The sequence below is a fragment of the Athene noctua genome, chromosome 23, assembly GCF_965140245.1.
Source record: "Athene noctua chromosome 23, bAthNoc1.hap1.1, whole genome shotgun sequence".
NCBI lineage: Eukaryota > Metazoa > Chordata > Aves > Strigiformes > Strigidae > Athene > Athene noctua.
Genome location: NC_134059.1, coordinates 2,307,344 through 2,323,034, shown reverse-complemented (window position 1 = coordinate 2,323,034; position 15,691 = coordinate 2,307,344). Strand labels below are relative to the sequence as shown.

At 41.0% G+C, this 15,691-nt stretch overlaps 1 protein-coding gene across 1 annotated transcript in view; it reads right to left on the bottom strand.

The window, feature by feature from the left end:
- IPO9 (importin 9) overlaps positions 1-15,691 on the bottom strand; it is a 40,342-nt gene that overhangs the window by 16,499 nt on the left and 8,152 nt on the right. Inside the window, exons 2-12 of the mRNA XM_074925394.1 lie at positions 13,575-13,636; positions 12,830-12,916; positions 11,664-11,865; positions 11,143-11,231; positions 10,778-10,864; positions 8,984-9,103; positions 4,143-4,243; positions 2,523-2,581; positions 1,805-1,956; positions 669-767; positions 423-529 (exon numbers count right to left, since the gene is read on the bottom strand). Coding sequence (XP_074781495.1) covers positions 423-529; positions 669-767; positions 1,805-1,956; positions 2,523-2,581; positions 4,143-4,243; positions 8,984-9,103; positions 10,778-10,864; positions 11,143-11,231; positions 11,664-11,865; positions 12,830-12,916; positions 13,575-13,636 — 1,165 coding nt within the window. The remainder of the gene's footprint in view (positions 1-422; positions 530-668; positions 768-1,804; positions 1,957-2,522; positions 2,582-4,142; positions 4,244-8,983; positions 9,104-10,777; positions 10,865-11,142; positions 11,232-11,663; positions 11,866-12,829; positions 12,917-13,574; positions 13,637-15,691) is intronic.

Genomic DNA, 15,691 nt, shown 5'->3' with positions numbered 1-15,691 from the left:
TGCATACAGCACCTATATCTCTTCTTTACATCAAGTAAAAAAAATAAGAAAGATATGGCTGAAATTTTGAGCTCAATTAACTGAACACAAAGTGAAAGTATTGCCAATTTCTCTTCAGACTGTGTATATTAAATTATCATTTCCATGGGTACGTTTTAAGGAATAGTCAGGGTCTGGAGAGAGGGAGCCTGGGGACAGCTAGCCTGTGCTAGGAATTGCTGAAAGTGTTCCACAAAGATTGTCATCATCTGGCTCAAGAACAGCTGTACTTCCTTTCTTGTCTTCTAATCAAAGTTCTCAAATTTCACCCTTGTCCATCAGCAGCAATGTCATGATAAAAAGATCAAATAGTGCTGCACCCAATGCTGCCAAAGCGCTTGCCATTTGTACTGGTGTCGCTCCCTGCTGCCCCGTCTCCTTACCAGTGCTCAGCACCGTTGTTTTTAGCCTGCTCAGCTTCTTGTAAATGTCTTGTGGCTGCTGCAGCCAAAGCAGTTGCACTCTCGTTCTGGAAATCAGCAGCCACAGCCTGCACAAAAGGAAATGATAACACTTATTTTTATAGACTTTTAAAAGTGGTCATTTTTTCCAAACGCCCTTCATGATTCTCGGTTTATTATTTGTTATTATTATTTTGGTTGCATCTAAACGTGGAACAAATTTTATACCAGCAACAGATCCTGTGCAGCAATCCTCACTGTATAGGAAAAAGTATCATCGTCTTCATCCTCCACAAACTGTTGTGGATTTGCGGTCCAAACTTTTATCTGAAACAGAAAGGAGACGAGGGTAGGGTAAAAGGGAGCTTTTCTGTTCCCAGTAATCTCAGTTTTGCAAAACTACTTTCAGAATTTTTCTCTGCCGTAAGAAGTCATCATCTTCAATTGATTTTTCTTAGATTCTGTTTGACAAGAAGAGGCCCATCCTGGTCTGGACTCATCTTGCTCTTCTGGTCTTCATTTGAGATTAGAATTTAACAGAACTAACGACTGACCTGGAATCGATGGTACACAATTTATACATGAGGAATGGGAGAAGCAGAGGAAGCTTTAACAGGGCGCCTGTTTTTACGCATGCCTACTTAAACAAAAAGACAATGGCTGTCAGGCTTGGGCGGCCAGGAGCCATGTAGAATTTCAGTACAAATTATTTCACACTACTAGCACAATCTTTTCACTATCACAGAAAGTGGGCAATCCCTTTCAGCATGATAATCCCCATTTTCACAGCACAATACTTCATGAAGGAATGCAGGAAGAAAGCTTGAGAGGGTAGAGGTTGGTTCAGCTTGGAGAAGAGAAGACTCTGGGAAGACCCTATTGCAGCCTTTCTATATATAAAGGGGGCTTATATGAAAGATAGTTATAGGACAAGGGGCAACAGTTTTAAGCTGAAAGAGAGTAGATTTAGATTAGATATATTGAAGAAATTCTTTACTATGAGGGTGACACTGAAATACGTTGCCCAGAGAAGCTGCGGATGCCCCATCATTGAGAATGCTCAAGACCAGGCTGGAGGGGGCTTGGAGCAACCTAATCCAGTGAAAGATGCCCCTGCCCATGGCAGCGGGGCTGGACTAGATGATCTTTGAAAGTCCCCTCCAACACAAACCATTCTACGATTCTGTTATTTGCTGTCCACATTACACCATTTAGGAACATTTGGCCCTAACCCCTGATACAGCAAAGTGACAGAACAGCCTATTAGATTACAGCAGTTTCCATGCACTGAAACTCTTCCTAGGACAACAGCTGGTTTAAATCTCTCATTTCATTTGCTTTCTACACAAGACAAACATGCTCACCTGCTCCTCTGTGATCTGCATATAAAGGAGGATGTAATAGATCAGCTCTGGCAAAGCCTTCTTCACTGTGCTCTTAAATTTGTTGTTTTCCAACAAGGCATGAACAAATTCAAATATGCTGAACACTAGATTTTCAAAGCCCAATACTTCACCTGAACAAAGAAGTAAGTGTGAAAAAAAAAAAAAAAAAGAACACGACTGAATATATCTGAATATGTCAACACAGAAAGCCCAAAGTGAAAACAAAATTCACAACTGAATATGCTAACATACAGAAAAGTATAAATGGGTGTCAGATATAATAACAAACTGTTAACTTGTCTGACGAGATAATGTTTATTCTTACTCCTGGACTAGCAAGGGCAGCAGCAGCCCCAGGAGGATGTCTGACCTCATCACTTTCTGTTCTCTTCCCACCTCACCACACACCCCTCATTAAAACTGATCAAGCTCAACCTAAAACCTGTTTGGTTTTCTTTTGTCCTATGATTTTTATCTCAAAATTGTTGCAGAACTCCTTCCTTGAGTTGTTAGAAAATTTAAATTATGCAGCTTCATTGATTACAATCACTTGTAACTTGCAAAGAAGTGGAGACTGTTCTAACACCATAAATTAAGCAGGATGTCCTACAGTGTTTCAGTTACTGTTTTGCCAACAATATTAGGTAAGTCCATTCCTCTTCAAAACAGAAGGCAGCGCACTTTAACAAGTTCTTACCATCAGAATCCACAGGGTCCTCCACCTCCTCTGTGTAATTTACTTCTGTTCTCACATAAGTGGATGGAGTTAAGTAAATATGCATGTTTCTAAAGAACTTCATTTATTTAGGAGTTAATCTGTTCCCATCTTAAAATTCCTGATAACTAGAGAAGTTTTCTTTCTTAAAAAAAAAATCTTTGAATTTATGCACAGTCCTGTGTTTCAGCAACAAGCCCCAGGTGCTCCTGGCTTTTTACATTGCCCAACTTCAAAGATCACTTCCACATCACTTCAGCACATCCTTTAGATCATTTGATTAATTTAAAACAAATCCACCAAGGCAACCCAAAACAATTTATGTTAAAACTTTGCAAGAACAGAACCACTCAGACTCACTCTTTACAGGGGACAGCGAGCCAATTCAATAGTTCACGGCTGCCAAAGGGCGAAGAGCCACCCCATCGTCCCACATGCTGCCTTGTGCTGGCTCTGCTCCCTGTCAGGCCTCTCCACAAGCCTCCAACCCTGGAGAGTGGCAGAAAACTAACCTGGGGGTGGAGAGGAAGGAGGATGGCAAATTGAAGGTCCAACAAATGTCAGAGCAAACACAAGGGAAGGAAGGACAAGACTCTCCCCTTTTGCAAACAAAACCCTATTTTGTCAGCTCAGCTGCCAGCGGGACTGCTGTGGGAGTCAAGACAGGAGAGAGAGAAATACACCATCAAAAATTCAACAAACAGCTCCTTGTATTTTAACAGGTGTCTAAAAAAAACCAACAACAACCACCCAGCTGACCTTGAAACTATACAGCCTCTACTTGCTCCAGCATTTTTATAGTCTCCCTTTTCACTCTACAAGAGCCTCTCACTCAATATGCAAATCACAAGACTACTCAAGCAGCTCTGATATAAAAAGGTCTAGATCTGTGGTCTCTAGGAGAATCACCATTCTTATTAAACTACAGAGGAAAAGCTCAGTCAACCCTTACGCTATCATCACAAGACATTGTCCAATTCTGCTGTTTATACCAAAAACTCAGAAAAAGCTACAAGAAGGTTCAGTATTCTACCATTACTGTCTCATCATAAAAAGCAAAAAAAGCAACTTCTGGATTAACAATAGGGAAAGATTTGACTTGTCAGTTTGAAATCACTGGGAAAACTACCAACAGAACACCCCTTACAGGGCTGACTGTGCAGTGAAGTAATGACTGGTATAAAATTCAAAAGGCAATCTGACTTCAACTTCAGCAGCAAGTGTAACCACCCACTAGTACTGCTGTAGCAAGAGATATTGCAGATTCTCCCTTACTTAGAGTCTTTACATTTTGACTAGACATCTTTTTAAGATGACAATTTCCACCAAAGGGTACCAGAAACAACGCAGAGAACAGCTGCAATTCTACAGCCAGTGTAACACAGGCACTCACGTCATTTATCACATGACTTCTAAGCTAAAAAAAAAACTTAATGGAGCCTACTGAAGTAACACATATTTGGTACATATACCCCACAGATGCTTATATTCTCTCTGTCACTCCATCCACCATGCTCTTCAGCCATGTTTAGGTCACTACTGTGTTTGAGACAGAGTTTGTCTTGTTGTATTCTAGTTGAAACCATTCACCACAAAGGATATAAGGCGGCGCTTTCTGTAAGGGTATTCCAGACAATGGGCAGGATCTGCTGCATTGACGAAACCATGTGCTTCGGATAGTTTTTCACAAGTGCTGTCACAGCCTGGAACAAAAAAAAAACATCAATCAGAAGCGAAACTGGGGAAAACCATCAACAAAGACTCAAATCATGGGCTGCTGTTTCATTAACAATTGAGATAAGCCAATGTCTTCCTGTCACCAACATCTCCTTCTCTCACTCCTGATCAGGCAGCCCCCTCTCTTGCACAAACTCTGACATACAGACCCCTCTTCCTATTTGCCCTTTTTGCAGGGAAGCAAAGGGATAACACAAGATGTACAAGTCCAGAAACAAAGATAATGCAATAACTTGGTGGTAAGGTGTAGACTCCAACAGAAGTACAGCACTGCACAGCACTGTCTGGATACAATTACCACCTGTAGGCTGTCTTGTCCCAGTAAAAGCAGATCAGAGCCTATTTCCCACACTTCTACACATGCAAGCAACACACCCATTTGCACATCCAGGGAGCAGCTGCAGAAGAAAACACCCACCCAGACCAATTCTCTTGCCCATCTCAGCCACAGACACGGGCAGCTGTGCCAGCCCAACACAGGGGCTGCTTTGGGAGCAGCTCAGCAGCTCCACAGGAGCTTGTGCCTGGGGTTTCGTGACGCTGATCACCCTGATTTAGGGGAGCCCTTTCACTGACACTTGCCAAAAAGCTTCTGGGATCTTCCAAGAGTCAGAGAACGCTCACTCCTCCTAAGACACCACTTCCTCCCACAGGGGCACAGCTCCGTTTATTTTATATAGAAGAGCCCCTCACAAACTACCCGGCTGCTGGCTGCTACAAAATATATGGGTATCGGTTTGTTGCTGCTTACCCAATGGGAAATACTTTGTTCAGTTTGTTTGTTTGTAGCATTGGGTACACTAACAGAAATAAAAAAAAATAGTAATTCACTTCCCAGAAAACCCCCAGCATTCCAATATCAGTATTACAGATGAGCAGGCAGCCAGAGGCAATCCAGATACATAAGGTTGAGAACAAGTCTGGTAGGTGCTAGAAGTATTACAGAAAAGACCTGTTGAAGCCTCTGGAAAAAAAATAAGTTTATGAATGTGCTGGCAGAGGATCTGAACCTGATCTGCAGGACTGCTGCAAACTCAACACCTCTACTATGGCCACAGTAGCATCTAAAGAGACTTGTTCCATATGCCACTGGTTATGAACCCCATGCAAGTTTTTCTAAGGTATATGCCAAGACGAAGCATTTCAGGAAACATTCCTGGAGTGGTTAAGAGTTCTTCAGTTCTGCAGTTCTAACAATAGAAGACTGCATTTGCAAGTTTATCACTTTCCTGCAGCACAAGTCATTAAAAAAAGAGCACTCTCCCCTGTCAAATGCTGTATTTCAACCCCTGGCCTTTCACTCTGTCAGCTCCCACTGCTTGTCTGAACTAAAAGAACTGCTTCACAGATCTCCTCCTCTGCCTACCCCCATGTACTGCTCCACCACCTATTAAATCCTTCAAGAAAATCCTTATCCATCTCTCTTCAGAGCAAAGTCAAGCTGCTCCCCAAGCAGGATGTTTAATGGCCAAGTCAGGCAATAACCGACTGCAGCCACACCTGTAGCCTGAGTCACTGCACAGACACACCAAAATCACCACTGGGGGAGCAACACTGGGAGCTCCCAAACCCCTTCCAGCTATTTCACGAGCAAACATCCAACTGCATCTCGACTAATTGCTCAGCATCTCCTTAAAGTCACTCTGTATTAAAGCCTTTTATTGCTTCACTTCCTACTTGTGTCTTTAGACGGAGAAGGAATCCCCAAATTTGTGGACAAAAAGCTTAAAACATATGCTAGCCAGCAGCAGGAGAGTACATCAAAGCTAACTAACCATTCAGTATGAGTGCAGCAGGTGTGGGTTATGTACTTTGCTCATAAACTTAGGAAATTTGCCCCCAAGACACAGCTACCACCTTATCTTCCATCCAAGAACAAAGAGTGTATGATTAATTACTTTTTATGAATAATTATTTGTTCCAACAGCAGGACAAATGTAGCATAGGTACACAGATTTTAAGCATAAGCAAAGAAGCACTACAGCAAAGCTGTAAGATACTTCAGAATGTTGGTTAATTGGTGTCCCTGATATAATTACTGCATACTAAGTACATAATATTTCCCTTGCCAAGAAATTTGCCTTTACTCTGTTACCTGTCATGTTTAATCACTCTGTTTTTCTTAAAACAATCAATAGTGGCATGTTCAACAACATCGGAATTGGGATTCAAGAATCATCTACTTGCAGCTCATCCATCCTCAGAGATACCAGCTTAATTCATGCTAAACTATCAAAACAACAAAACACCACTGGTATTTTGTTCTTGTCCTCACAACTGAAAACATTTTTGTTCTGGCCAAGCCTCCCATCTTCTCCAAGGGTCAAAGGCACTGACTACCCTGCTGATAACCACTTCTAAACTTGTAACTACACTTGGAAAGATTAGGGACAAATTATCAGTCAGTGGTTCACCATGATATGATCCAACCTACCCATTCTCTTAAACAGGATACCTGTCCTAGCAGATCAGGCAGATGTGTACACTTCAGTATGATCCATTAAAGTTTTTGACACTGTCCTGCATAATGTTCTTATATGGAAAGCAAGACATTTTAGGTCAGGGCTGCCTCCGAATTCCACTGAGAACTCCATGAACCTTAGAGTTCAAAACTCTTAAGAGACAGGGAAGAAAAAAAAAAAAAATCTTCTCCTGTCACTTGCTGCATAGCACTTCATTAAGGAAAAAAAATAGGATTGAGTTTGCATCTGGTTGAAAATGTACTATAAAAAAAAGTTTCAATTCCCTCCTCCATTGCATCAGCATTTCGAGGTGTTCTTGTAATGATCTCATCTGTAGAGCTGGCTTAACTAATCCCTTGAGGTCTCTTACTTCTGTATTACAATGCCTATAAAATCCACTTTTCTGGAAGGGAAGGCAATTTATGGGTCTTTCACCTGAATCCCTTTTCCCTTAGAAAATTGGTATCATCAGCTTAGAAACCCTAAGCGACAAAATCATGAATTGCCCTGAGTCAACAGCCAGAAGACTCATCTCTTCACAAAAAGCCTCCTACAAACCACTTGTCAGCAGCAGATCTCCTGAATTTACCATTTAAATCCATACTGGTTTTCTGCTGCCATCAATGCCAGCCAACATACAATAGTGCGTTCAGAACAAAATCCTCTTTTATTGCACCTGCCTAGCAGTGGCCAAAAGCAGATGCCCACACACAAGGAACAGAGCAAGAACATGATGACATTTCCTTAAAATACTTTCCCAGCCTGTCACATCTTTCAAAAGACTACTGCTGTGTATCAGCGCAGACATAAAAGTACAAATAACTCAGATTCCAGTACACGCTGTTAGGTAAATAATGAAAAAAGCTGCACAATGTATGAAAATGACAAGAACATAAGAACTGGTCTATGGTTAGAGTGAAACTATCAATTACAACTGCTTTCTGTGTAGGCTGAAAACTATTTCTATTCATTAAACAACCAAATGTATATATTTGGAATCAGAGATTCAGACATTCTTGAGCTGCAGCCTGTTCAAATCCAGATTACACCCTGCAGAGTATCCCAGAGCATCCCCTTCATGTTAGTGTTCCTGTATATTGCTGTGCCTATATATTACTGTCCCAGGCATTCCAGTGCACAGCCAACAGAAAGTCAGAAAAACAGCAAGAGACACTCTCTCAACAAAACTTGCCAACATCCTACCCCAAACTCCCTTCCATCTGGTGCTGCACAGCAAGAAATAAGCTCCTGCTGTTTCCAGCGTACAATATCTGCAACCCCTTACTGAGAAGTGACAGGATGCCACAACCCGGTACTGCCACCTTTAACAGGACTAAGAAAACAAGTTCCATGACACAGATTGTCACAGCTGCTAGTTTGTATAACACGACAGCATCCTCCCAGCATTTATTTTCATGGCTCCAGAGCAAAGCTAGCCATTATGAAAAACTTTTGATGTTTGTCTTCAATAACTCTTCCTTGTTTTCTTCAGGGGACGTGGCTGAATGGGCCTAGGCCATCCATCTCCAGAAATCTGTTCACTGTGACTCAGGTCTTGCTTACTCCAGCACATGTGCAAGTAAACCAAAGATCTGGATTTGATTCTGCAACTTATGTTTTTAAGCTTTTCTTTTCTCTCCCATGTTGCAGGCAGAGCACCCTAGAACTCCAGTGCTCTCCCAGCTGTTGAAGGGATCTCCACACCTACACCAGCACTCTTGCCCCCACACACTGAGCTACATGCACACAGAGCTCTGCACTACAATCTTCTTCCTCCAGGAAACCAGGAGAATACAAAGACTTTCCACATCTCTTTGGCAGAGACAGTTTAACATTAAAGAGCAGGCAAGTTCTAGAAAAGCACACGCATAATAAGCTTTTAAAACTTCACTGCAGCAGAATTCTGCAGCATCTTTAACTCCTGAGTATGGTGTCCAAATAAGATGCCTCCAAAATGTCTTAGATCAGCAAATGACAAGGACAGATCATCCTATGGATTGATCCCTACGGATCATGTTGTGGACACATCCCTATGGATCTCATCATAGGTTTCTTAAGTTCAGTACAGGCAGAACAATTTACTTCAATGTTGTATGGTGCTGGGAGCCAAAAAACTTCACTATTCATAACATGAGCAATACTAGGAGAGGTGACACACGCTCAAGTTTCCTCTGTTTTCCAGCACATCTGACAGTGTATAGGTATTCAATTCTTTATTTATTCAGTCTTAAGTGACTTACTTACCTTTAAGACTTCCATCTTAAACCCACTGTCTGATGTAGGTCCATCAGGCATCTGCAGGGCCTGAACAAAGGCCTCTGTGAACTGCTGCACCACAGGGAAAATCAGGACTTTGGCCGCACCCTGGTTGTAATCAATGCAAGCAATGGTGAATATTAGATACAGAAGCCCCATGTCTGACAAGTAAAGCACTAGAAGCAACAGAAATTACACTTCTATGCTACAAAACCAAAGAGAGACTCATGCCAACTGCAGAACATTGGAAAGTCACATGAAATACTTGTTTCAGACATCACTTTGGCTCTTTCCAAAGAACTAAGTTCAGCTGAATCCCACTCTTCAAAACCACACAGCAGAGACTGCTACAGAACACACACTACATCTCAGCTAATCACTTCAGACTCTAAACAGAGATGCAGACAATCCAGCTGGGAGAGTCTCAGGAGCAGCACACATCCTCCTAAAGAGGCATTTTCATTTGATTAGATGAATCATGCCCTGCACCCTATCACCCAGACCCCCCCCCCCAGCTATAAAAGAAACCTGTGGTGACTAAGTCACACACCAGCAATTACACTGCACACTGCGGAAAGCACTTATCTCCCTCCTGAGCCACCCTCCCCCATACCAAACAAGCTCTTTGTGAGCTGAGTATCAACAGCTGGCCTGAAGATTACCACGATGATTCTTCCTAGGAAAATGCAGCAAGTACTTTTCCAGATGTCAAAGCACTCCATAAGCAGTGCTTGGCAGATCAACTAATACTGGACAAAAATAATTTTGAGAATATTCCTCATAAATCCATAGCTAAGACAGCGAAGTTGTATGTTTAAATCAACAATGAAATACCACCTTAACGATTTATAAAAAGATTGCCTCTTTTTTCTTTTAAGTCAATTTTCAATTGTATACAATGTAAAGGACACTTTCAGCCCTCTTCCAGAATAAGACAGTGAGGAGCTACTACTATCTTTTGGATACTGGTACCAACTGCATGATGTATTGCACATGTAACCTTGCCAGTGCAGTACCAGTACAGTGTAATTATCAGAACTTCCCAGAAGGCTGCACTGAATTTCTCCCTGTGCAAACAGGGAGGAAACAGCAGATAGCGCCACCCGCCAACGACCAGCCACTAGGATTGAGAGTCACCCTTTCCTACCCTCACCCCGCAGAAAGTTAAAAAGAAATCCACTTGTCAAAGGCCAGCTAAAATGCAGATGTGCTCAGAGCCAGACAGGAGACTTGTGTATAAAGCTGCTTAACTGCAGGGTGTTTTTTTCTGAACAGTTATTCTTTTAAAATTTGGTTTGGTTTGGTTTCCACCACCCCTTTAGGAACAAAAGGCTAACTCACACGCTAAAGCAGCTGATGAAGTTCCATGAGCTTGTAACCAAATGCCTCATGCAAGGGCCAGAAAACTGCCCATAGTAACCCAGATGGCCAAGGCCTGGCAGCTTATCAGGACACATGGTTCACCTGAAGACTGGAAGCTATGACAAGGATTTCCAAACAAAGGGATAATACACTATCTCTTCCCCATGCTTAGTCCCCTTTCTTGGAGCTGTTGCAAGCATGTCTGCCAGTCTGTCCCAGGTTAAACTTAATTACAGAAGCCAAGTCACAGTATCAAGGCATGCATGTAAAGTAGGGAGTTAGCCACTTTACACGTATTAAATGACACCCTCTTCCCCAGAATTACAGCTGAGAGTACATAATTCTCCAATGTTTCATTTTCATATTAACAATTATCTACAACTTTGAATGTTGTAAGGTAAGTTAAAGTGAAACTCTTGCCTTTTCCAATTCCTCCATGTTACAGATCATATGGGCACATGTGGTAAATATCTCCACTGCACGCGATCTTGTGCGAATACCATACACCTAGAAAAGAGTTTAAATAATAGATCAGGAACACAAAATGCTTTTATTGCCTTTTCTTTTAATTGTATTTACGTTTTGTTTTAACTTGATTATCTTATCATTGCCTTCAACATTTCTGTTGAAACATTAGCTGCCATCAACTATCACATCATCAAGAAAATTCTGTAAATCTTAACTCATTCTACAGTACAGCTTATCCATTAAATGTGGAGTTTCTCTTCTCCAAGAAACATTCCCACTAATGCTGTTCAGTACCAACTGAATAGTGAAGATCATACCTCTGCCATTGTGAAAATTTTGTACATCTCTGGAAGAATAACAGGAGCAACAAGTGGCATCTGTGTGTCTGTCACTTCCCGTGTAAATTCTATAAAATGAAGAAGGAAAATCCTTATAAGAAAACAAATTTGTAGGCAACAGCATCTTTGGGAAACACTGAGCATATTGGAAACGTGTTGATTTGTACTTGACTAGACCAGTGTCATCTGGCCTACTCATGGCAATCCATGAAGGCAAGCAGAAAAAAACCCACAATAAAAATTGTGGGTATCAGGAGAACAGGGCATTACAATCAAAGTTCCTTCTGAGCTATAACCAGCAGCACAGAACCTTCTTCCTCAGTTTTCATGACATCTACTGAGCATGCAATTCAACAGTGACTGACAAGCATCATGCCCAGGAGAAGAGAAGCAAGTTCCAATTTTGTCAATTTTGAGTGAAAAGTGATAGGATACCAAGGTAAGGAAAAGCCTAAACCGCTTCCTACATCAGCCTTGCCAAAGCTCTCGGATGCACCCACCTGTGAGCACTCTCATGGCTCCATGCACTGCATTCACGTCTCCACTAACCAACATTTCCATCAAGAGATTGAAAAGCTCAGGCCAGGCTTCAGGCCAGTCCCAATGGGCTATGGCTGAAACGGCGTAAGCAACACTTGAGCGCACTTTGCTGATCGACTCTCTCAGCCCGTTGGGTAGAAGCTCCCTAATAGCAACTTTTGCCTGTAAAGAATAACATTATTTAGCAAAACAGATCCCTAGTCACAAAGTAATTTAATCAGATAAATTTTTTATACCTATGACTGTATCTGGATATGGATTCAATACTGGTTTTACAAAATGAACACTCAGAGTTGAGACAAAAAAATAGTTGCACACTACATCCCCTGTAATTTTTTAATGGAAAACTACACAGTGTGTTTTAACTTAGCACTCTTCTCATACAGCATTTGGCCAAGCATACAGCAAATAGCTGACTGCTGCGATTAGATAGCATGCAGCTATCTAATGGAAGACATTCAGAGTTAGCAGAGATAAATCCCAGCTCCAGTGTCAGGGACTACGTTTGCTTACTGTGGAGGATTCTAGTGAAGGAGAACTAGTCACCCAACCCTGAAGGAACAGGAAAAAAAAGCCAGCACTTCTAGGGCACAATTCAGAAGATCTATGTCAAGTAATTATCTCTGGATGGGATGAATCGTACCCTAGATGTGAAAGATGGTCCAGTCAACAGAGGGCTAGAATCTCTGGCCATTTTAGCTGTTAGATACTCCTGCTGAACAGACTTTTAATGAAACCCAGCAGACCTTTAAACCAGAATTTGTAATGGGAAAATAGCCTTTCAGTTCCAAGATGAAAAACATAAGATTTAGTAAATCTCTGAAAAAGGACTGCCGGAATCAGTATTTGTAAAACTTACAAAGCAGCTTTTGTCTAGTCTTGCTCTTAGAGCAGCAGAAACATTACAACTGAACTTTTCTTACAGAAATTACCCCAAGCTTCAAGTCTAGTGTTGTTTTAAGCAACTGAAAACAGATTTTCAAAATGGAAAACATTAGAAAATCTTAACTGAAGCCATTAATCCTCATAATACACAAGGGCACTGGCACTTTTTAAACTACCAAGAAAACTGATATTCTTGATGGATAAAGTGTCTCAAAGTAGACAACACAAAACCAGATCTTACCCTTTCTGTGGTCTCTGGAGGTCTAAATTTTTCTGACTGAGAACACCAGTGAGTTTCCACATACTGTTTCAAAATGACAGACGCTAGCTGTATTAGAAGAGAGGTCAAGAATCATTAACAAATCTTGCAGTCATGGCAAGCATCACCCTCAACCCGTTTGCTCGGTCTCCCATCCCACCATGCTGCTTTTAGAGTGGCAACAGGGCTTGCCAAAAATGAAAAAAATCTTTGTGAAACGGACTAAAACAACTACCACAGTAAAAAAATTAACTGATGACCATCCATCAAGCAATGATGACCTGTGCAGCACTGACAAGGCAGTAACTTTATTTCCTCACCTCTAAAAAGGCACAAGGTATGGGCTACATTGTAACTAAAGAAATACAGAACCTAAACTTCTCTTTCAAGAAGAAAAACACCTACAGAAAAAGTTGCTGCAAAAACAAGCCACACTTTTGCATGTTGATGTCTACCATCCACCTAGTAAGTTGTGCCCATTCCCAGTACACTGCTGTCTCAGCACCAGGTTTATTAAGTCCAAAAAGCACTATTTTCAAAAAAGGTAAGTGTATAACACCTGAGTAATGCTGAAAGAGAAAGGAACAACTCTAGAGAAATGTAAAAGAAAATGGAGAAGCAGTAATAGAAAGCCACCTCAAATTTTTCACCTGGAAACATGAGAGAATATTTTAAGAACCAAGGAAACTACCATCAGAATTCTTCCTACAGTTACAGGAAAACTCACCTGACGGATGGCCAGAGCTCCCTGGGGATCTACAGTCAGTTCTGCTAAATGAACACCAAATTCTGCAAAGGAAAAAAAATTAAAAAATGAAATAAAATGTTTGTGTCATAACTTTTGTTCCCACACAGCAAAACTCATCAAGATTTTTGGAGAAAGACATCATACCAATTCAATGACTCATATGTGGGAAGGAGAAGACAATTCCAAAGTGTAGCTACTCAAATGAATCATGAGCATTAATTCTTCCCTATGCTCTCTACACAACAACTCTATTTTCTCTGTGCTCTATTCTTCCCTGTGCTCTCTACACAACAACTCTATTTTCTCAGCATCTTATTGCTTTCTCTTGTGGACAAAATATTTTGCAACCCAGGTTAATAACAAGCAAATTATTTACACCTTTTTTTTTTTTTTTTTTTTTAAAAATCTTATCTACAACATAATATCACTAGTCAAGTCCCTACATGAGGGATGCATGGGTAAGATCCAGGATGGAGCAAGACAGAAGGCTGTCAGCCAGAAGTCCCTTTTCAGACAACCCGGGTTCATCCAGAGAGTGATTTGGAAATATCACTTCAGCTGTCCCAAAACACACCCTAAGACAGCTCAGAATGCACCAAGCGCCTTCCCAAGCAAACCCTGCCTGAGCACAGACACCAGGAACTGTCTGTACAACCATTTGGGCTGTGGGACCATCTCCAGCAAGAAATATGTCCAGAAAGAGCAAGAGCTGCTTTTAGTTGCCAAGCAAGCTCTGTATCAAAGGCAAAATTAAAATACTTGTACCAATTGTGTTGACAACAGAGCACAGGAAATAAAAACCAGGAAGAGCAGCTGTTACGGTATGGTAAATCCATATGCCTTGATAAATTTGCTTAAAATTGCAACTGTAAGCTCCAAGTAGCTGATAACTGTATTAAATATTTCATTTCACTCGTATGCTTAAGAAGTGAATTTGTGATGTTTTAGTTCTAGAAACCACGGAGCAGAAGGTATGCCCTGACATCGCACTAGCGCAACCTGACTCCCATGGACAGGTTATATGTGCTGACAGCATCCCTGACAAAAACGTATTGAAAATTCTTCTCAAAAAGAGTTCTGTAATTTTCCTTAGCAGCATATTTGAGCACTTCACAAATGCAGTTATCTGAGTTTCTTCTAAAATCCACCTCACTTGTAAGAGGATTTTCTGGGTTGGGAGATAATTGCCTCTAACTTTTCCATGCTTACATTGAACATGCACCCGTTCCTTCAACCTTTCTTCACAGATTATGCATTTTTTTAAAAATTAAAAAAGAAAAAAACCTCTTGCCCTAGCTGCAAAAGCAGGGAGCCTCATTCTGAGATGTACTTAACATAATACTCAACTGTAGCAGTAATTCTCCTTCTAGCAGTCTGCAATATTCCAGACTTGAGTACGGCATTGCATTGCAGCCACATTCCTAAAGGGTATAAATGAACTAGGAAGCCAGAATAAATGCGTAGTTGCAACTAACAATTGTGATTCCATTATGCAATATTTAATCTGTTTGCATATATCTTGTCCCTTTACATACATGCACTTGATTTATAAGATTTTGTTTCAATGATTTTAGGCCATCTCTCCAATTTTCCAACGTCTTTTTAAACCTGCTCTCCAAGCAGACTGCAGTGCTATTTGCTGGTAAACTAGAGGTGTATTCACTACTGCAGCAACCAAGAGCTCTGTCTTAAAAGCCCCTTGGGTTTGACAATAAGCCACCGATAACGACTCTACTCACAGGTTTCCAGCCAACTGTGAACCTCAAAAATATTACAACACTGTACGTTCTTAACTGATAAATGATCATTGTGGCAAATTCATATCAGGAATCCTACTGAACTCAAATCATTCATACCCAGCACTTGCTTGTTTAAGCAATAAGCCAGCTCTCCCATCAAACAAAATTTACATGGATCTATCAAGAACAGATCATAAAAAACTGTATAAGCTGTGTAGCATCTATTTATCCTGTTATGTTATAGACACTGGCAAGCTGTTCAAAGAACTGGTCCAAGAATCTTTCCAGGGACTGAAATTACACTGATCGCTGTATAGCTCACTGGCTCCTCTTTTCTCAAAGAATTGGTTTATTATT